The following is a 23,592-nucleotide window of genomic DNA, read 5'->3' as shown; positions in this document are numbered from 1 at the left end:
AAAATGCAGTCTCAGAAATCTAATGTGGAGAAAAAACAATTACAATCTTGCAGCAGATATTTTTTTTGCTTTAGTGACAGAGTTAAACTCAACTCTGCAATGAATGTATGTTATTTGCTGTCCTGCAGAATCTCAACTTTCTGTAAAAACTGCTGCTCTTTGGGCATCTGAAATGGTGGAAACTTTATATTAAGTAGTATAAAGTTGTATGATAGTAGCATATGTTAGTACATATCTATCCAAGTTTACATATTTTAGTAATATATTTATCAACACCGTTCGCTCATTATTTTTTTTGTTTTTTGACAAAGATACTCCCAACAAACAAAAGGGGTTGCTGTGGCTGCCAGAGTGACACCAGTTTTTTTCTAATTTAGTGATAGCCAGTTGGGAAGAATATTATCTGAAAAAGTCATTATTATTTGACAAGATACATTTCTACAAATGTTATACTGATGATCTGTCTTTTATTGGAGTGGCTCAGAAGAATTCTATCACTTCTTTAATGAACTTAATGAGACAACAAATTTTCTTACATTCACTTTACATGACAGATAGTCATCAGTCAATGTTCTTGATTTGACAATCAAAACTAATAACATGAGTAACAATTTTGAGAGTTAGAGTTACAGAAAGGAAACTTGTATGAATAATAATTTACATCAACATAGTCAACGCCCCGTGTTTATGAAGCTCAATATAATAAGAGGACACTTTATCAGATTAAGTAGAATGACTAGCAATGATGCTGTTTGCTGGACAGATATCCAAGCTCTAAATTAATTATTCGTAGAAAGTGGGTAAAGTAGTGATTTTTTAGACACTATAATAGCTGATACATCATCCAAGTCTCAAGATAAAGTTTAGCCACTTTTGAAAATTGATCCAAATAATTCAACATGTGATGAATTAAAATAAAAAGTTTGAGAATGTGATTCTTTCAGTAGGGCATTTCCTTTACCCATAGCATGTGACACGACCATGATCTGAGAGATTCTCAACACAAATTGGAAAATAATTTTATGAAATAAAGATCTGGCAGATGTTTTTGGGAATAAATCAATATTCACATACAAAGATGGCAACAATTTTAAAGCTTTGTTAGAAAGTTCCAAAGATTCAAGACATAAGTGGGAATTTAGTACGAACATTCAAATGTAATAATAACAAATGTTGTAGCTATCTGATGGATACTTCATCTGTATATATTAAAAATCTTAATAAAACATTTTTGTCCAGAGGTCAATATAGCTGTAACACTACAGGGATCATATACATTGCGCTATGCCAGTCTTGTGACAGTTATTATGTGGGAAATCACTATAAGGAAATTGTCAAAATGAGTGTATGAGCATGTAACTGCTATTAAAAACACAATCTCAGTAATGCTTTAGCTAAGCCTTCCTTGGAATGTGAGAATTTCATGAAGTTCAGCTTTTTTGCATTAGATAATATAGCGATATTTTTAGAGGCAATTATTATAACTTTTTAGAATGCAAGGATGCTGAATAGCACTTAAAGCTAAATTCAGACAAGAAACCAGGGTTGAATGAAGATATAAATATTAAATGTTTCTTGCAAGCTTAAAAACTATAAAATAGATACACTGAGCTTAGAGACAGTTTCTTAGTGGCTGCATAGTATTTTTAAATCATTCTGCAGGATTCAATAAAGTCTGTGTAGTCTTCAAGCACAGCCTACACAGAGTGTATGTCATGTCACACATTTCAACATAGTGATATGCCACGTATGTCATACACTGGTCTACCCACTTGGTGATATAGCTGTTTATGGCCACATATGACAGTGTTGATTGAATACCTCAGTGTGGATTTTTGTCAAATGCCTTGACCTGTTCAAGTTCCACACAATGACACTTTAGTCATCGTGCATGCCCTCACTGACCTCTTTGAGGATATCTATCAGATGTAACAAACCTGATGTAGCAGTAACAACTCACACAGGTCTGTTGCATACACCTGGAATATTACTAGTGTACATGTAGAGGAGGTCCATGATGACATGTTGGTCTGCCTCACATTTGAGGAGAGTCAGGGTGTCTTTATACATGCGTGCATCAGGTACTGTCCCCCCAACTCAGGTGGATGCATGTTGATGTACACCTTTGTATGGGAACATAGGCCATGCAGAGGGTGTGTTAAACTGTGTATTCAAATGTATCAGGAAGGTATACGTGCTGAGTCATGGCCTAGGGTTTTGATACAATCACACATACAGGTATCATTAAGGAAAATCCCAAGCTGGGGATTGGGATTAAACCTTATGTCAGTTGATGGGTAAACAATTGGCTCACTGGCAGAACACATCATGTGAAAGTTGGTGATCAACTTGTAGCAGTAGAGCTTTCACCATTGACAAATCACAGGGATCTGTGCTTGGCCCTTTACTTTTTGAATTGTATTGCTCAACAGCTTGGGCTAAAGTATATGTCCTTTGCCTTACTAAGTCATTCATGTCCCATTTGATTTGCAGATGTCCACCATTTCCAGTAGTGCAGGGTCTGAGACTTTTCTGTTGGTCAGGCATAGGTCACCTCTCAGCAGCTTGCAGGAAACTGAGTACAGTGACAGGTCTTGTAGTCTTTCCATATATGTGATGTTTGGAGGACCTGCAATCTCCCTGTCATAAACCTCTATTTTTTTTTCCAGTTGCTGCAGTTGTCTGGTGAGGACCAGACAGAAGGGAGCCTTGTACTCAATTAATGGCCTGATAAGGGTGGAACACAACAGAGCTAAAAACTCTCTGGTCTTCGATATGATGTTCATATACATGATGTACGCAATGCAGAATGTGTGTCTCATCACTATGGTCACATAGTGATGAAAGTATAGATATGTGCTCACAAGTCTCACAACACTACGTTTGCTCTGAGAGGTGTGCTATGTATATCATAATTAGCAGGGGTACTTCATTACCAAAGGGTACAATGAGGCATTGTTTGCTGTAAATTTTAGTCTGTGAGTTTGGCACCAATCATTTGTCTCTGTCATGTTACCATCACTGGAGGAATTTATATGAGTGTGCTCAGTTAACAGTCATCTGCAAATGTGGTAAACTGCAGGCCACCTACCACTGGCTGTGTTTCAGGGAAGTAGTTTCAACACAGTTGATGTCCTAGCACAGATCCTTGTGGTATTCCACTGGTGAGTGAGCTAGTGGTGGAGTTTCAGTCTTAACTCTGAGTGTGTGTTCTTATGGTGAAACAGTTGCTGATCCAGCTAGTACTGTACGGCTTAATTCCCAAATGGGACATTTTCACTGTGAGACATGAATGGTGGATATTGTCAAAGGCCTTGGATAACTGAACATAGGCAGTATGTCCTCCTATCTGTCATCTAGGTCTTCAGAGTCAGTATGAAAGACGTCCACAAGGTTCAATAGGTAAGATCTGTCCTTAACAAACACAACATGGTTTAACGCAAGTGTATTGAAGGTCAGTTATTTCTCTGTGGATAAGGTCTATGCTGATCCCTTTCCTAGCCTTGCAGATAAGGCTTGTTAGGCTTATGGGTCATTAGTTGTAGTTCTGCATGTTACCAGACTGATGTGCATGGCATATGACAGAACCTTTGTTATTCTGTAGTGCAGGTATATGTGTGGAAAAAGTTCTGAGACACCTGAGCTGCAGTGCTTTGGAGGAAGTGGACATGGCTCTATTGTAAACATGTGACATACTGTGAGACAGGGTGTTCATTTACATTTTTTTTTTATTTTTCCACATGTAATGTCATGTCATACACAAGAAATGGACAATAAACAGCAGTAATACTTAATAATAAGCAGTTTTCCATTGCATAACAATTAGCAAAGTGTATATTTATTTATTTATTTATTTATTTCAGTTTGATGACCGGGGAGGTCCACTGGACTCAGGAGCCCATTTTCAGTGGAGGCCCGGGGAGAAAAGCTCCACATTACATAATAATATAAAAGATAAAACAAAAAAATACAAAAGATAAAATTAAATTTGGTTCAAAGATACAGATACATAGATGCAACAGTCAGCCTAAGTGATAAGAATACTGGTAGATTGTGAAACAGGGACATTAAGAGGTATAGTATTTATATAACATATGAGTCGTATAGTGACATATTGACATATGAGTCATATATTGACATGGTTGGTTACAAAGGTTACATAGAGTCTGAGTCTTGTTATGGCAGAGTGGTAGAACAAGCATAAATGTTAGGGAGGGGAATAAAGGGAGAGCAAACTATTTACAATACATACATATATACACACGACAACAGTAGACAGAAAGTAAATCCAGGAACAAAGTTGATGGTAGTAGGAAATAGTATAGAAATACAGTTAGTGTGTGTGGAGTAAAAGTCTAGGTGGGGAAAGTGCAGTTGCACTTCCACCTAGAGAACAAGTAGGAATGGAGTAGAGTTTTGAAGTTGTCAGAATTTTCTGTCATTCGTAAAGAAGGAGAGAGACAGTTCCACTTTTTGGCTAAGGAAAAAGATAGGAGGTACTGCCCGGCAGGTCGCTTTGGTTTGTGGATACTGAGTATATTTAGGTGAGCAGATCTAAGTGGCCTGTTAGGGGTGTATGGTTGTAGGATGTTGGATAGCGCAGGACATTTAGAGGGGTTAAATAATAGCCTGTGGGCAGTGGTAAGTTGGAGGTAGTCTAGAAGGTTGGGAAGTTCTAACCAGTTTAGTGAGTGGAGTGCAGAGCAATGGTGGGAGGAGTGTTTGGCTTTGATGGCGAATTTTGAAATTTTATTATAACAACTTTCCGTTTTTGAGGAGATGGAGGCAGATAAGTTGGTTAATAGAGGGGCACCATACAATAGTGAGGGAAGAAGATAAGTACTGGCGAGGGTTTGTGTAGAAGGAGGAGAGAGATAGTGGATGTTTCTATATAACAGGCCTAGTTTTTGATGTGTTTTCTTGATGTTGAGATGAATATGTGTGTCAAATTTTAGGTTTTCATCTATGGTGACCCCAAGGAGTTTGGCATAGGGAACAATTTCTATGGTTGAGTTGTTGTGGCTTCTAATTTGGAAGGACTGTTTGTCAAGAGGGAAGGATTTTGAGGGGGGGAGAGTAGTATTTTGGATTTGTTAGCATTTAGAGCTAGGTGGTTTTGGAGCATCCAGTTCTCAGTGGTGGAGAAGGCAGTTTGGGTGTATGCTAGAAGTTCAGGGAGGTTGGTGGCACAGCAGATTAGAGTGGAGTCATCAGCGTATTGTACGATTTTGGTGTTTGGGATGGCAGAGTGGAAGTCGTTGATAAAGATATTGAAAAGCAAGGGGCCAAGAATGGAACCTTGGGGAACTCCAGTGGGGGTAGGAAGGAAGTTAGAAGTGCCTTTCCTCCATTTTACAGCTTGAGATCTATTGGAAAGGTAACTTGAGAACCAGGATAGTGTATTGTGTGAGAGGTTGAGGTTAGCTAAGTGGCTAAGGAGATGAGAATGGGAGACAGTGTCAAAAGCCTTAGAGAGATCTAGTAGGACTGTTGATACTATTTTGCCAGTGTCACGGGCACGATTGACTATATCAAGGAATGAAAGTAGAGCAGTTATAGTGCTATGCCCAGGACGGAAACCATGTTGGGTGTGAGAGAGGAGGTGGTTTTCAGTAAGGAAAAGCATTAGCTGAATGTGAACGCATTTTCCAGTATTTTAGAAATTGGGGAGAGGATGTCTATGGGGCGAAAGTTTGAGGTATTGTTATGTATAACTCCTTTATGGAGAGGGTGTATAAAGGCAGCATGCCACAGCTTGGGGATGTATGATTCCTGTATGGATCTGTTGATTAGGATGCTAATGGGGAGGGCAATTCAATCTGTGGCAATTTGTAAAAATTTAGATGGAATGTTATCTGGGGCATTAGAGCAAGGTTTCAGTTTGCTGAGAAGTTTTTTTATATATGAGGTAGAGACTGGATTGAGTTGAAAAGTGGGGGGATCGTTGGGTTTGGAGGCTGGGGTAGAGTGACTGAACTGTGAGGATGGGTTAATAGGAAAGGAGTTATTTAGTTCAGCTATAGAATTTATAAAGGAGTAGTTGAAAAGAGTGGCAATTTCTGGGTCGGACTTGGTAGTGTCAGGGCAGGGATTATTTTTAGTGCCTGGGTTGAGAAGTGAATTAATGGACTTCCAGAATTTTTGGGGGTTTTTAGAGTGGTTGGCTTGGAGAGTCATAAAATAGGATTTTTTGTCTTTGGATATATGTCTTTTAGTAAGGTTGCAGAGTTGCTTATATTGAATTAGGGTCTCTGGTTGTTTATTGTGCTGAGATAATTTCCAGCATTTATCTCTCTGTTGCATAAGTTTTTTGGTTTCCCTAGTTAACCATGATGCGGATTTGGATTTGATTCTTATAGTTCAAGGTGGTGCATGGGAATTAAGTACATTTAGGAATATGCATGCAAGATACACCTGTTTGCACACTGCATAGAAGTACACAAAGTGGGCTGCATTGCTAAAGTCTGACAGATACTACTGAGTCTGTGAAACACATCTCCACTTAACTGGCTCTATGGCAGCATGTCTTAATGCATTGATACTTTCCCTTTTGGAACCAGATTGTTTCTGGGTTTGAATCCTTTTCTGTCTGTCTCTCTCTCTCTCTCTCTCTCTCTCTCTCTCTTTTTTTCTTTTCAAGTGTTTGCTCACTGAACTGCTCAGTGCAAACACAGGAAATACAGAAAAATGAATGAAATGAATATCAGGTTTGGCTGTGTTTATCTGCTGTGAGCGATGTTAAGCAGTGTGCAAACTGAAGCTGAGGAGTAGACAGGACCCGGACTGCCAAAATAGAAATGGGATGCATTCAATTAATATTATTGGGCATCTTGCAAACCTGATAAGTGATGTTGCATGGCAGTTAACAGTGAGACCTTAAGAATGAATAGTAAAATAGGCAATATCATGTAACTAATCCTGTGACAGCAGGTATACCTGTACAGCTGGAGTACAGATGGTCTTGGGTCCTAGTGCAGGGTGTACAACCTTTATTTTACTGTTGTGACATTGCAGTTTATAGCAATGAACTGCAACATAGACAACTGTTTTCTTAACCTTGTTGTGGCAACAAGTGTAAGTGTAGGACTGCCATACACATAGTCCTGGGTTTAAATACAGAATATTCCATGCACTTTTACTGTTACTCTCACTTATAACACTTGAAATAGTGTAGCTGATATTAATTATACATATGAGGGCTGTGGCACTAGTATTGTGTCAGTTATGTATTTATTTATCTATATATTATCACATTTATTATCAAACATATGACTATAGGTATAATGTGTACTGAGTTCCTGTAAGTATATTTCTGCTCTATGGACTGGCATGGCCTTCACATTTGACTAACACAGTTACACAGCTGCCTGTACATCAAATAACCTTGAAATTGCATTGCTTGCCACTGTTGTGCACTACTTACCCTAGTGTACTGCGTTTGCAAGATGGCGCTCAACAATTTCAAACAGTGTGCATACTCCCAGAAATAATGATAACTGGAACTGGTGTGAAACCATCAGTCTCCATTACTCCTGATCTGTGAAAGACATAGCAGGCATTCCTGGAGATGATGTGAGATTTAGGGCTCAGAGATGGGGTGTCCAGGAGTCCAAGATTTTGGTTGGACTATTAGTGACACACCACAGTTCCAGGTTGCTGCAGGGAGACTATTCCAGGTCCCAATATAACTCAGAGGCTTGGGACGGTTTGGCCAGGACTGTGACCAGTGCCACTGGTATCCCCTGCACTGGTGAACAATGTAAGCAGCACTACAATGACCTCCAGAGGAGGAAGAGGGGTACTCTTGATGCTTGATTTGAAGAATTTTGGATAGTGGACATCCCACAGATATGTAAGTATCAACTACAGAGAGCACTCGTAAAGCTTAAAAGCTGAATATAGGCAAGCCTGATATTCATAATGGTATTCTATTCTGTTCTGTTTTTTTCCACAGTTGCTATGGAGAAGGAGTGCAATGTTAGAATCCATGCCACAAGATTGGTGAGGATGAGGGAGGCTTGTGGTATGTATGCAGCAGAAGAGTAGTGTTATTGTAGCATTAAATTTTAAAGACAGCTTTCTGGGTATTTTATACAGTTGTATCAAATTCAGCATGCATATCTCAATTGTAAAAGCAAGTATGCATGCATTAGTTTGTAGCACAAACAAAGGTTGCTAGTTTGGTATTTTATATCAAATTGAACATGCATATTCCAACTGTAAAAGCAGGTATGCATACATTAGTCTGTAGCACAAACTAAGAGTATAATGGTAGAGTTTAGTCAGAGGTGGTGGGTTCAAATACCACACATCCCAACTATACAATAACTGCTTATTCTTCAATTATGTGTAACTTACAGGTTTAAATTGGAAGCTCTATGCCAGTGGCAAAGATGCCCTGCTGTAAACTGTAATCTGTATAATTGGAGCATTCATATGTACCACATATGCACACGCAAAGGAGTACTTGCTGCTATCTGTAGTATAGTGAGCATCTGTTAGGAGCCGGTAGTCTTAAAAGTAAAGGTTAAGATAACAGAGTCAAATAATTGTATTAATACATTGTATGTTACACATGAAGGTACTAATATTATCTCTTTTTTTTCTGTTACCCCAACAATTGTCCCTTTTTGCTGTTGCTGTTGGTTTATGTTATTATGAGCTGTTAACATGTCTCCATGTCCTCTATGTGTACCATGCCTCACAGGATCAACCTGCCCCCCTTCACTGGCCCTGGCAACATTGCCCAGCATGTCTGGCAGATGACTTGGCAGCACCACCTGTGCTGCCCCTTCATTACCTGCCCCCTCAGGTACTTCTGCCTTGGATGATAGGCCAGTGATTCCCTCTGGGTGCAATGGCAGGGGTGGTAAGTTTATCACCAACACTGAACTGCCAGGGATGGTGTGTCGGGTCGTGCTCCACACTGTTGGTGCACACCTACACAGGATGGAGGGGCTTCTCTCCCTCATTTTATGTAGGACCAGCAGGAGGAGAAGGAGAAGTTAAGCGGTCCAGTCAGTGGTGGAGTGAGTTGACAGTGATGACAGTCCTGTAGGTGAGGACTTGATTCTCATTGTCATCCAGCCTGATGTCCGTAGGTCCTGGATGTCCCCTCGCTCACACCATCCATGGTGTCCATCAACCTGTTGTGTCTGTCATTGTCCCTGTGTTGTCTTGTTTGTCTTATCTGTCTGCAGTTATTTCCTCACCTACCTAACGTACCAGACCCAGATATACCTGCATCCCTTCCACAACATTACTCTCTCAAAAAAAAAAAAAATGGGCACCTGCCCTGCAAAAAAAAAATCGTTCCATACATAGCTCTCCAGTTCACATGTGTCTTCTTGACACACTTGATTCAGTCAAATGGGCTATACAACATAGGTTCATAGGTTCATTGGTAGATACTACGCTATCTGTCTGAGGGCCTACGTAAGCCTAGCCAACAAGGTTCCCTGGCTTTCACCACCCAAGAAGGTTATTTTCTTGAGCCCCTATTGAGCAAAGGCACAGAAGTGATCCTATTTCCCATCCACTCATCAAGATTTTTCTTGAAGAGTGCTAATGAGGAACTCTGCTTGACATAGATGAGTAGTTTGCTCAGGAGCATGGGAAGTCCCTGGGACAGGAATCTATCCCTCCAGCATGTTCTGTTTATAGTGGTGACAAGGTTTAGGTCCCTAGAGCGTGTAGCTCAGAGGGATTGGGATTTCTTTAGGTGTAGCATATCCAACAGCTCTGGGTTTGACATAGCATTGTATGTTAGGCAGAGATCATCTCGGAATAGGCAATATGCTATGGAGGAAAGCTGGAGTTTTTTTTGAGCCAGTCAGCATAGGTCAACTGTTTGAGGCTGGTAATCCTCTTGGTGAGATACCTTTGTGGCCTTTCCAGCTTTTGCAGATGTCTTGTGAGGTACATTCCAAAAGGGGTGTTAACTCAATAATGGGCCAAATGTGTGATGAGTAGAGGGGAACAATGACCTTTTTTTTCCTGGATGAGAACCCTTTCATGATGAGGTGTGCCACATAGAAGGATTTCCTGACTATTGGTGATGTGATTATCAAAGGAGAGACTATTGTTCACCTGGGTCCCAAGGTCTCTTATCACACATTTGGCATTTAGCAGACTACTGCCTATATGGTAGTTCATGGGTACAGAGATTTTACCAAAGGGGATGACAATGCAGATTTGGCATTGAGCTTGAGGCCATGGCTCTGGCCCCAGGTGTCTGTCTCTGTGTGGCCCTTCCGTAGGATGTCCACATCGTTTGGGGACTCGGCTATGGTTCCTAGTTTGCAGTCATCTTCAGACTTCATTAGTCAAAGACCTTCAGTGTTAGCCTGTAATTCAGAGAAGTAGATACCAAACAGGAGAGGGCCTAGAACTGAAACCTATGGTACTCCACTTCTCACTGGTTTGAAGTCAGATTTGGAGTCTGTAACTTTTACAGTGTGGGTTCTGTCAAGGAGCCGGTTGGTGATCCATCATGTGATGTAGGGATTTATACCTGATTTAGTGAGTTTATCTATGATTTCAGAATGGGGGATGGTGTCAAAAGCCTTAGCAAGGTCAAGATAAGCTGTGCGAACCACCTTACTCTCTTCTACAGCTTTGGTGACTGCTTCAAAGACGTCAGTCAGGTTCAGGGAGCATGATCTGCCTTTCACAAACCTGAAATGGGTGGGGTCCAGAGTTTGGAGGTTACCATTGTCTTTGTTTATAAGTTCCATGACGATACATTCCATGGCCTTACAGACCAGGCTCATCAGGCTAATAGCTCCTGGGGTCAGTGGTGGCTCCCCATTTGTGGAGTGGGATAACTGTTGCTGTACGCCATTCAGTTGTCACAAAGCCTGATGTGAGGCTATGATTGAACATGGTGTTTAGATGGGGAGCCAGTTCCTTCTGAAGTTCATGTAGAATGCAACCTGGGATGTTGTCCAGTCCCATGGATGCAGTGTTCTTGGCTTTAGAGAGTGCAGTTTTTACCTGTGTAGTTGTGATTACAGGGAGTCTGCATTCAGAGCGGGGTAAAGTTAGCACTGAGCTTATCTGCCAGGATGTTGTCAATATCAGTTGGTTCTATAATTTTTGTGCCATTGTGCTGTAAGTCACAGCAGATCTGGGTGTTGCCATTGAGATTCTTGACATAGCTATAGAATGCTTTATGGTTGTCCTTTGAATCAGTGGTGATTTTGTTTTTATAGCTAGCTTTGGAGGATTTTATGAGGGATATCAGCTTCTGACTGAGGCTGACCAGGGTGTTCCCTCCACTCGTGGGATTTCACTCTCTTTTGTAACAGTTTCTTCCTTCTGCTGTAGAGTTTGTTTATTGCAGGGGACGACCAGATTGGCTTCCTTTTTTTGGAGGATAGCATCTTGGTTCTGTTAGGAATAGCATGATCCATACACTCATGTAATTGTGTATAGAGTGCATTTATGAAGGATTCAGCAGTCGTAACTGCATTGTCCTTCTGCATGGGTGTCATGAAGTTCACCACTTCTGTCTTAAGAAGCATGAAGTTAGCTTTGGAGAAATATTTTACAGTGGTTTCCTTAATAGGGGGTGGGGGGTGTGGATATCTAGGGTGATTAGCTTATGGTCGGATCTGACCAACGAGAAGTTGACTTCAGGTGTGGAACATCGGTCACTCATGTTTGTAATGACTAGGTCTAGGATATTTTTGTCCCTGGTGGGGGTGTGAATATGTTGATCCAGGGCACTGGAATTTTTGAATTCCAGAAAGCATTGAGAAAAGGAGTTGTTACATGAGTAGTTTTCCCAGTTAATGGTGGTGTAGTTGAAATTGTCTATTATTAGGGTGTTTGGTTGAACCCTAATATTTTCCAGTATATCAAGAAAAGAGGAGTGGGAGTCATGGGGCATGGTGGGTGATCTGTAGCAAGCTACAAGTTGGATTGCAATTTTGCCCAGAGTTAGTTGCACTTGGATAATCTCAGATGCATTATGCTGAGCAACTAGCCTGGAGGTGTGGGTATCCTTAATGAATATGGACACACCTCCGCCTTTAGTGTTCCGGTCCAGGTTACATGGCCGAAAGGTATGGTATGAGTTATAGCCTGGTAATGCAGGGGTGCTCTCTGGAGCCTTGAACCAGCTCTCAGTCACTGCACAGACATCGATGTTCTCCATTTTAAGGAGTGCCTCGAGTGAGTGAATTTTGAGGTTTAGACTTCTAGCATTGAGTAGCATTACCCTAAATTTTTGAGGTGTTCTGGTCGCCCCTCTCTCTAGAGGTAAAAGTCCAAATTCAGCTAATATTCTGCATATGTTATCAGTGTTTACTATTGAAAAATGGATATCTATGATTCTTTCCTATCTAACTAATGCATATTCCTGTATTACTTTCTATTTGTTTTTCACCCTGTTTTCTCACAATTTCACCACTGTCCTATCTTCTCCACTTCTTTTCTTTAATTAATTATTGCATGATGGTGCACACCACACATTAACATGCAGCAACAGTACTATGAAAGTACTTAAAAACTGTTCAATTCAGTTGTATTGAACCCCATTAACATCTGGACCCAAAAAGGAATGGATTACTGCATTAGCTACATTAATATGTGCCACCACAGAGTCAGTGAAGTAGCAGGCGTATTCCACAGACTCAATACTAGCTGTCAGACTTTGGCATCCCTATTTCACTCCTGTCCTGTCTTCCCCATTTCTTTTCTTTAATACATTTTTGCACAATGGTGCACCTCACACATCAGCAAGCACCAACGGTAAAGCAAAAGTAATTAAAAGTATTAGATACAGCTGTATTCCAACCCAGTACCATCTGGCCCCAAAAAGGAATGTATCACTGCATTAACACCTGTTGGTACAGAATCTTTTAAGTAGCAAGTGTATACCATAGACTCAATACTAACTGCCATAATTTAACAATGCTGCCACTGGAATAGTTACATGACAATCCCTTATGTACTAGTCATTTTTAAGGTCCCCCTTTTTCCCTTCATGCAATGCCATGCAAACAAGATAAGCACAAACCTTCCAGTCATTCCTTCATTACCAACGATTGCACTAAGCACCCCATTATACAAGCTATAGCAAAAAATAATAAAATAATAATAAAAAAATAACAGAGAAAACACAATTTGCATACCAATGAAGAAGAGGTTGGATGTTAATGAAACAGAACCTGTGAATTGTGTGCTGCATACTTGCATTTCCAGCTTTGATAGACATACATTTAACACTTTGCAATTCTAGCCTGACATACCCACCTAATGTAGGCATTCACAGTTGCCATCCATACAGTGAGGGAGTGCCTGCACTATGTTTACATCTGATACACAGAGCCAAGAATTTGGAATTCAGCTATTCTAATGAGTTCACACGTCATGTGCATCTTCACCATGCTGACAGCACTGAATCTGCACCAGAAGGAAACCGTGTAACTAGGGAAACTGAAGGGGAGCTAAATTGTTTATGTGTTGAACACAGAAGACAGGATATTACTTTGGAATATACCTGCACAGAGAAGTATTGATTTTTAGATGATATGCCTGCATTTCGTCAGCTACATATTGCATATGCTGGCATGTAATTATGAATTATCTGTTTAATGTTCTTTATATTTATTTTCATTAGCACACACTTTTACACTATTATCTGCCTGCATTACTTACAAGTGTACTGTTCATTTGGGGGTGTGGGAGCAGAGCTGCATTTGTGTTATTGCACAAACGAGTTTTTATGTTGCTATTGTAACTCTCCTTTTGTTACATCCAGCCTACTGTCACATATTAATGCCATTTCTGAACAAATCTCACACATTTTACTTTTTATTCTGTCCATGTATACTTCTTTCCATGGCCGTATTCCAAATGTTTTGGTATTCATGGTGAACACATGCACGGAATCTACATGGTTGCTTTATAGCTTGTTGAATAGCTGCATTATTAGTCTTTGACCAAAAAAAGAATTAAAAATGCAAACTTCAGCCTTTAAGCAGTTTGTAAGATCATTTAAATAAAGTTTTTTACAAACTGCTTAAAGGCTGTAGTTCACATTTTTAATTCTTCTTGGTCAAAGACTAATATACGGTGAAGTTTCATATTAATTATATACTTGTGTGTGGAGAGAAAACTGTAATTTGAACAACTAAGCCAAAAAGCTCAGGGGAGATGGAGGTGCTGTTCTTCTTTTCCGCTGAGTGTAATGAATGACAATGTAATGCTCGACTGTCATTTCATGGCTTAAACACAGACTGTTTCAGAACTTGACTTTCTAAGAATAACAATGAAAAAATTGTTTTTGAAATTAGGACCCATTTGCTTTTGCCAGTAAAGGGCAAGGCTATGAAAGTTAATTTTAGGCATTTTTACACACCTACACACACACACACACACACACACACACACACACACACACACACACACACACACACACACACACACAGATACACACATACATATTCAAACACCAAACAAGCTTACCCTTTTCCCTGTCGACAATATCACCTAAACTCTTCTGGAACAGTTTCAGACAGTGCAGAGTTTCTTGTTTCATAAAGGTGCTCTTCTTTTTAGTAATGGTCATCCATAACTCCTTTATATAGTCCTCACCAGCGGAATCCCACCTTTTTGTTAATTGCTGCCAGTTTCAGCTGTAAGTTTGAGTTTCCATTCCACCTTTTAAGTTTTGATTCCCCATCGATTCTTTCTGGGATTTCTGATGCAGTGAGGTGTTGCAGTACATCAACCGGTTGCTTTGCTTAAGCAGTTATTTATTAAGGATAGCCATTTGTTCTTCATCAACAATAAATAAGACTTGTAATACAGTTTGCTAGAAATCGGCTGACAAAATATACTCTTCTGGTCACTTGGAGATGGAGAGTGTTGGTGCGTTAATACACTGACTGAACCAGCATGCATTTTATGAACAATAATACCTATGAAACTTTGATGTTTGGTTTTAGTGTATGTAAATAAAAAATAAATTAGAAGAGCAAGAGAAAAAAAACAATATGAGCAAAATCAAGGACATTCTGTAATATCATAGGCAGTTAGTTCGAGTTATGTCTTTGCAGTTTGGTGCATGTCTGCCAGAAATTTGTCATCAGTACAGTTGATTCATAGATACACTTCAACAGATAGAAAAAATAATAAGTTGATGTTGTAAACATTCCAAGAGCAGACCTAAAGTGCTCACTCACAGCAGCTAGATGGTTTCAACCAAGCCACACAGCAGACATTGTGAAATGCTGAGCCCATCTTAAAGATGTGGGATACGCTGGTGATGTGCAATGACGTCACCATCAATGAAAAAAGTGTAAATAACGAAAAAAATCATGATTTGAAGTGGCCACTCGGGAATTCGTGGCATCCCATTATTTTAACCTCAAAACAGGGACATTCCAAGGAATTCAGTATGGTTGAGAGGTATGCCTGCCACAAATACAGTAGAGATGTTAGTATATTTATGCTTAGTAATTTCTCCATTTGGGATATTCCTTATAACAAGACATAGCTCATTGAGAATCTGCTTTGAGGAGCTTGTCTCCAAATACATGCCATGCCAAGTCAGTTTGGTAGAAAGTGTGGCTGCGTATGTCCCAGTGTGGATAATGTCGAAGCTTCAAGTCATTGTACCTCTCGAAGTACGACTGCAGTGTCTTTTCAGAAGTGGAAATGTCAGCTGCTTGAAGATTTGCACTTGGAAGAAATGTACTTTTGCCAAAATAACACTTTTATGATCTGGCTTTGCCCCTGCTCTACGGTGCAGCAACATCAAATGTCATTATTTTATTGTGGGGTACATATAGTTCAGATCTCACCACTTTAGTATGTACAGACTTGCCTCCCTGCAGAAAAAAGTTTTTGTTTCAAACTGTCAGTTCCACTACTTTTGTGCAGGATGATTTTTGAGGAAAATGTTTTCATCCGACTGCCTTATAGACTAAGAAGTGTATTTTCAATATAGCAAAGCTACCCTTAATGCAGAGTGCTCTTGTTCACTTTAGTTTGTAGTTTTGCATGAAAAAGCTGGTGATTATAACCTACCTGTAACATGCACTGTTCAATGTATACTGATAGAGTGCACACTTTAAAAATATATATGTGTTTTTTTGTCTTTCTAAAAATTCTTGAAGGAAAACAAAAGAAGTCTTACCTTCACAGCTAACTTCTCCAAACTGTTCTGTCTCTACAAACTTTTTTCCTCGTCGACCAACACACCAGCAGTGCCCAGTGCTATGATTGCACTGCATAGGAAGATAAGCACCCTTTTCATCACATTGTGGAATGAAGGCTCCTGGCATTGGGGTTAACCTTGATGCTTCCTTCTGACACTTTGTCTGAGTGTGCTCTGTTAAGAAAATGTGGGTGTATTTCAATCTGTAACTCAGGAGTAAAAATACGATTTTCTAAGCATTAGTTCAAAAGCCTATATACAACAGTGGTACAGTGATTTAAATATTATACCATATGACCTATCTCTAAGATCTCACAAGATTCTCATCACGTGTATGTGGCTCAATTTATCTACTTTTTCTGTTCACGCATACATTTTTACACACATGACTTTATAACAAAATACAACTCTCAAATAGATAATCGGTATGAATACTACTTCAGGTCTCCTCAGAGAAGAGGACATTGGTCTAGTGAACCATCCTGGGTAATGAAGAGTAAATAAATAAATAGAATATAAATAAAAAAAAAATGGATAATATAATACGAACAAACCAAGCATCCCCCAAGGCTGTCAGATAAAAAGCTTTAATATAGGTTAAGCACTTTCACACATGAAGCACTTCTTCAGATCCACAAAATAAAATAAATAAAAGCCATTAAATAGTAAGATACAAAGGCAAACAGCCAATCAACACATTGAATTAATCACTGATGTATACTGCCTTTTTTAACAATGGTTTTAAAGGAACAGAAGCATTAATCCCAGGTGGGTTATCCGCCTGCAATCTAACAATCCATCTAGTTTCTGCTGTTTCAAGTATATTATTAAAATCCCCTTGCCTTTTGTTAATAAACACAAGTTGCAACACTATAAAACCAAAGCCATGACCAGGACAGACAGAGATATGCTTGGCTAAGGCATTAAGAAAGTTTTTCCATCTAATATTGCCTAAATGCTGAAGAATGTGTTCCTTAAGCATTCTAACAGTTTTCCCCACATAAAATGAGGTACACTGTTTACATCTAGCTTAATAAATCAAGCCATGTGACTTACAATCAGCACAGAAATTAGGTTTAAACAGCACATCACAAGACGGATACTTAAACTCCATCTTATTAGAAATGTAACTACAGACTTTATAGCTTCTGCATGGATATGTACCTTTCCATTCAGAAAACAATGCTGGTTTAAAAGAAGATTTATAACAAAGTTGTCTCTTGAGGGACATATTATTTTTAAAGGTATAACTTGGTTTATCACCCACAATAGATTTAATCTTGTCATATAACTATGTTCATGCATTTTTCAAAATACAGTTAAGATCCGTTGCAGACTAATATACATTAGTCTTTCTGAAAAATATTTGGTTAATATACTGTCTGACTGATAACACAAAGAACATCAGAATAGCTGGGGGTGGTCTTGGGATTGTCCACAGAGATGGACCCTTTCTAAGGTAGTGCCAAACCACCCAGCCTTTATAGATATAACATCCTATTTTATTTATTTTTTACAGTATCTTATATAGTTTTTTTTCATTATAGTCTTTTTAGAATCTTAGTATATTATACAGTGTCAGCAATAGCCATTTGAGCAGTTGGATTTTTACACTGAACCCACATGACTGTGCCAGGGCTGGTATGATGGTAGATGAGACAGTGGGTTGTGCGTCCTCATCTGCTGAAGTAAAGGCAGTCTTGATAAACTAAATGTCACTCATACAGACAGTGTTAAATATACTGCCCAACTAAAAGAAGCTAGCAGTAAGCACAAGGCTGTTATGATGAAATTTTTGGAGTAGTTGAATAACCAGCAGCAAGAACTGGAGAGACATACTGACTTAATTCCATCACATACTACCCCAAATTTTGTACCTAGAAACTTGATTTTACCAACTGGTGCTTAATTTTGTCAGTTTGGAAATTAGAAGCAGGCAGATCAATTTTCATGTCATTGGGCTTCCAGAAGGTAAGAAAAGGAGACCTCTTGTTTACTTTAAAAGAAGGGAGTTAGTTAAAATGTTAAAACTGAAACTGCCCCCCAGTTATTGAATAAGCAAACAAAATCTCAAATATATCCATCTGGGTTGCAAGCAACAATTTTTTAACAAGTACCAGATGAAAAAATAATGTTACATGATATAAAAAAATCAGTGGATAATCAATTTTTATTTTACAGTGCAATACTCTTTTTCCTATAGGTTTAAACAGGGAAAGCAATTGGAAATGTTTTTTTGTGAATGGGTCTCTAAATGTATTTAATTAATTATTAATTAATTATTCAATTGGTTTGGAAAGGGTATATTTAAGGATTGTTTGGTAGAAGTGGGGTTATACTCTGTAAAAGGCTTGTTACAGCTGAGGCACTAGAAATCTGAGATATACATTTTTTTTGTTTGTTTTAATAAAGTAACCACTTTTTTATATCGCTGGCCTCCCCATCTCCCCATTCTTGTGGCTTATATAATACCTACTATCGTGCTGGTTTTTGTGCTTTACAGAATCTCAAGTAGGTCTAAATCCTATGTTCTTCCTACATACTTCATAATATATGTTTAGACTGTAATGACAGGGGAATGATTTTAAGTAGTTGAGAGAGCTGGGATCTAATTTTCTTATTGCAGGCTCCGTTGTAAGGCTGGACCCAGATTATTGTAATGCTTTGTTTGTGAAACAGAAAACTACGGTGCCTGTTATTCATAAGTTGAAAGAGGTGGGATGCCCTTACCAATTATGTGTTCCATCTACTTTACTGGTGTCAGCTCTGGGCCAGCAAACACTCTGTGGCAACCCAGAAGACACTAATGCTTTTGTTGACTCCTTAACAGCACAGCACAGGACTTCCTTGTCATGGACTAAAATCTGTGTTATAGATGTTTCCCAAGCCAAAAGGGATAAGAGAAGTGCGGAGAGTGGAAATACATCCTCACCAGCTGGAATCACCTGCAGGGAAAATACTTTGACCACAAGATTTTCAACAGCCAGTTGCTTCTTTACTTTCTTCCAGAAATCATACTACTGGTCCCCCTTCTTTCTTTGCAACAGGTTTTCCTTTCTGCAAGCATTACCAAAGGAAGAAGAGGAAATTATTTTATTACCCCAGATATAACACCAGAGGACATTGAAAAAGTAGAATAATACAGCCATGAGGACATTTCAAACATAAAATAAGTTTGGGTATAGTAGCATGGGATAAATCTTAACACTTCCTTGGAATACTACTAAGTGTGGGATATATTATAAGAATGTCTTTGTTTATTTTGCATAAAAGGCATGCACCCCAAGCTGGAGGTTGGAATACTCTAGGAAGGTTGAGGGAAGAGTTTTCTTTCCATCACTTCTGGGATCACTATCCAGACCACAAGACTGCATCTGTTGCATAGACTTGGCCCATGTTAACTTTATTAATTGCTGAGAGAGAATTTTTCTCTTATTGCACAAAGGAGTGGATTTTTGCATATGAATCATGACTTGACTATGTTCAGCATTTCTATTTCACAGGATGGGGTACAACTATCAAATGATGCCACTGTTGTCATATCTAAGGTACATCCCAAAGCTATTAAAAACAAAAATACTCCACTGGAGCGCAAGGAGTTGACTCAAAGCAATGTATTCATGTAAAGCACGACAGTTTATTCCAATAAGCTTTTCGTTCAGCACATATAGCTAAACTTCTTCAGACAAATGAAAGAGAACCAAACACAGCTTAAATAATGAAAGATAATCATATACAATCAATTATTCAATCACATTGATCAATCAATTAACTCCTTCTACTGTACTGTAGAAAAACAAGCCAAATGTGAACATCCTGGTTAAAACCCAACTATTATAATTTTTTTTAAACATTATTAAGAAACATTATTATTAAAAAACAATAAACATTCTTACACAAAAATGTATCAAAACCATTCACATAACACTTTAACTAAAGTTGATCAATGAACTAAATAAACCAAAAAGGTATAAAATAACACTAAACATTTCCTTAAAATAGTTAAAATCACTCTCACTAACGTATTAAGCTCTTCATCTTCAAAATACAGGTCAATGACACTTTTTCATTAATACCTGGCGCTCTGTATGACTGTAATTTCAATTGCCATAATAGTGCTTGACGCTCCAAAAGTAACTGGTAAGGAACACCTTTTATATCTGGAGATATCTGGTCCAGAACCCTAAATAATAAGGAATGTGTGGGATATTCGTTTACATGTCTAGCCAAACCATTTTCCAACTTCTTCTTCTTAATATAATAAATATGTTCATATATCCTATCTTTAAACTTCCTGCCAGTCTTATCTACATAAAATGCAGGACAAGACTGACAGAAAACCAAATATATGACAGATTTTGACAAACAATTATACCTCCCTCTTAGTTTATAGGTCTTACTATTAATTGAGATAGAAGTTCCAGAGGCTATGTACCAACAAAAATTACAGGCCTCACATTTAAATGTTCCTTCTATTCTGTGTGACACAACTTTGACAGTTTCCATAATGCTCTTCAAGTTTCTACCCCTTTTATATATGACTGTGGGTGCACTACCTAACTTGTCTGTTAAATCTGTCTCAAAAGTAAACAAATTCCAGTTCCTACACAAAATCCATTTTATTGTGCATGCTTCTAAACTAAATGGTGTAATAAAGCTAGTGTTGAAATTAGATGTCGAAAACTCTGCATCAGTGGCACCACGGGGGGATACAACGTTTCTTATCCTCTCCCTTTCATCTGATATAAAGGCCTGTCTTGCCAATAAAGGTGTGTATACTCCCAAACTCCTTTTTTGCTGCACTTCTTCAATGGTGTCCCTCAACAAACTATCTGGGTACCCCTTACTGTAAAAAAAAAACTCTCAAAACATTGCATTCTTCAAGGAATGCTTCATCATCAGTTACCATACGAGCCACACGTACCAACTGGCCCTTTACGACCCTCTTTTTTTGTTGGTATGGGTGGGCACTCGTATAGTGTAACATTGTATTGGAGTACGTTTCCTTACGATGGATTTTAGCCACAAACTGCCTGTTGTTCAAATCTTTAGATAACACCACATCTAAATAGGCTATTCTGTCAATAGACACCTTGTGGGTAAATTTTAAAAAGGCTGTACTGTTGTTGATTTTGTCTAAAAAGATGTTAATCTCTGACATGTCTCCATCAAACATTATAAAAAAGTCATCCAGGAATCTGGTATAAAACTTAACCTTCGTTAGGGTCCCCGGTTCACCAAAGATGAACAAATGTTCCCACTGGGCCATTACTAAGTTAGAAAAACTTGCACCACATGGGGACCCCATAGCTACACCCACCTTTTGAAGGTAAATCTCACTGTCAAACATCACAAAGTTACAAAGTTATTGGTTAGTATAATATCAGGAAATTCCTGAACTAACCTCACTTCATTGTTCTCAGTACCATGATGTGTCATTCTACAACACATTCAATTCCCATGTTGCGGGGTATGGAAAAGTACAAATCGACAACATCTATAGTTAAAAATATCATGTTTTCTTTATACAGAATCTGATTAATAGGAGACAAGAAGGCCCACGAGTCTTTACAAGTTTGGGCTTCCTTGTTCATGTATTTTTTTAGAATGTTGTCAATGCACTTTGCACTAGCATTTGTTACAGATGATCTAGCATTCACTAATGGTCTCATTGGAGGGTTCTCTAAATTTTTCTGGATTTTAGGAAGACCAAACAAAGAAGGTATTTTAGGTGATAGTACTGACAAATAATTCAAAGTGCTTAAATCAATAGTTCTTTCTAAAAATAAATCATTTAAAAAGCTATTTATACGTCTGTAAGCAATATTCAACTCATTAATACTTGAAACTTCATAAGTGTCCTCCTCCAACACATCCTTCATCTTACTTATATAATGGTGTAAGTCCATTAAAACCAAACCCACTCCCTTATTTGGTTTCAGTAGATGAACAGGTGCAGATTTAATAGCATTTAAAGCATCTTTTTCCATTACAGAAACATTATATGCAAATGAACATCTTAAACATAAGTTCCTAATTTCAACCTCACATAGGAATTCATATAAAGACAATAGAGGGTGAATGGGGGGATGAAAGTACATGGAACTCTCAACACACGGTTAGGCATCTCGTTACTTCCCAACAGTATAGTCAAATTTAGTTTATGTATATACAATTTTAAATCAACGAATATTCTAGAAAAATTATAATGCTGAGATGGTACAAAACGTTAATCCCTTCAAAAAGAGTTCACAAAGTTCAACAGGACTGAGTAACTAGAATAGTTATAAATTTTAAAGTCACCGTTCTTATTCAAAAGAACTTTTAAACGATTACCATTTATTTCTTCATTTTGTAGATCTCCTTCCTGTTGTTGTTGCTCTGCCCCCCTCATATTGCGGAACTTCTGCTGGTTCTGTCCTTTGTTAGAAAAAGGGACTTGCTCCCTCCCTCCATGGTTGTTAATATATTCAATATCTTCATCTGGAGCGACCCCGTTATTATGTTCGGTGGAACACGCTTCCTCTCTTAATTTAAAATTAGCAGTACTGTTGCCTGCACTTGTGGATGGAGTAGCCTGTCTCCAGCTACATGCTTCCATACTGTTACACTGTACATGTGTCTGCTGCTGTTCAACATGTTTCCTGGTTTGTGAAGGTGGTGAGGAGGATAGGCAGACTGATTTTTATAAGCTTCTATATCCCTTTTGAGTTCTTTTTAATTTTATCTCAGAATTTTTACTTATTATTATATCCCAAAGCAGCTAGATTTTCCTGGAATGTTCAGGCATGTGTACCTGGCAGAAGATAAATGCATGCCTCTCATTTATAAAAAAAAGCCTAGCACTACTTTAGTACTATTGCAAGAAACCAAACTTAAAATATATAATTTTCAAAGAGTTTTTAAAATATGGAAGCATTGGGGAGTGCTAGTTGGTCAGCAAAATGTGAGTGTTCTGATTAGGAGTCATTCATCTTTATAATGAAAACTGTTATCAGTTTCTAGGGACAATGAGGACTAATGTGACATTATTTTGATGTGTATTTGTAAAGGGGAAGTGATACTAATCAACTTTTACATGTTTAATGATGATATGCTAGAGTCTTTCTAGGACGTCTTATATCAGAGAAACTTTTTAAATAGACCGCATATATTTATGATCATAGGGAGACTTTAACTCTGTAGTGCATTCGCGGAAGGATAGAATTCCAATAAACCATAATAAGTCTCCCAAGAAAATCACAACAATGAGTCACTTTTTGGTGGATATAGGAGTCTCTGAAACCAGGACAGCATTGTACATTCAGCTGATTATATTTGCTTAGCTCCAATGAAAGTCAGGGCAAATAGGATTAATGATATCTGCATGACAGCCATACCACTGGCAAAAGTTGTTTCAAGTGCTAATATTTCTAACTCCC

The 23,592-nt window shown here is 38.5% G+C and overlaps 1 protein-coding gene across 1 annotated transcript in view; it reads right to left on the bottom strand.

Annotated features, from left to right (window-relative positions):
• LOC122801281 (thyroglobulin-like) overlaps positions 1-23,592 on the bottom strand; it is a 97,580-nt gene that overhangs the window by 8,162 nt on the left and 65,826 nt on the right. The window contains exon 6 of the mRNA XM_044070828.1: positions 16,151-16,345. Within this exon, the coding sequence (XP_043926763.1) occupies positions 16,151-16,345 (195 nt within the window). The remainder of the gene's footprint in view (positions 1-16,150; positions 16,346-23,592) is intronic.

The sequence above is a fragment of the Protopterus annectens genome, chromosome 4.part1 (assembly GCF_019279795.1).
Source record: "Protopterus annectens isolate FY-2018-M chromosome 4.part1, PAN1.0, whole genome shotgun sequence".
In the NCBI taxonomy this organism is placed as follows: Eukaryota; Metazoa; Chordata; order Ceratodontiformes; family Protopteridae; genus Protopterus; species Protopterus annectens.
Note: the sequence above shows the minus strand (reverse complement) of the source record. Positions and strands in the feature narration are given on the sequence as shown.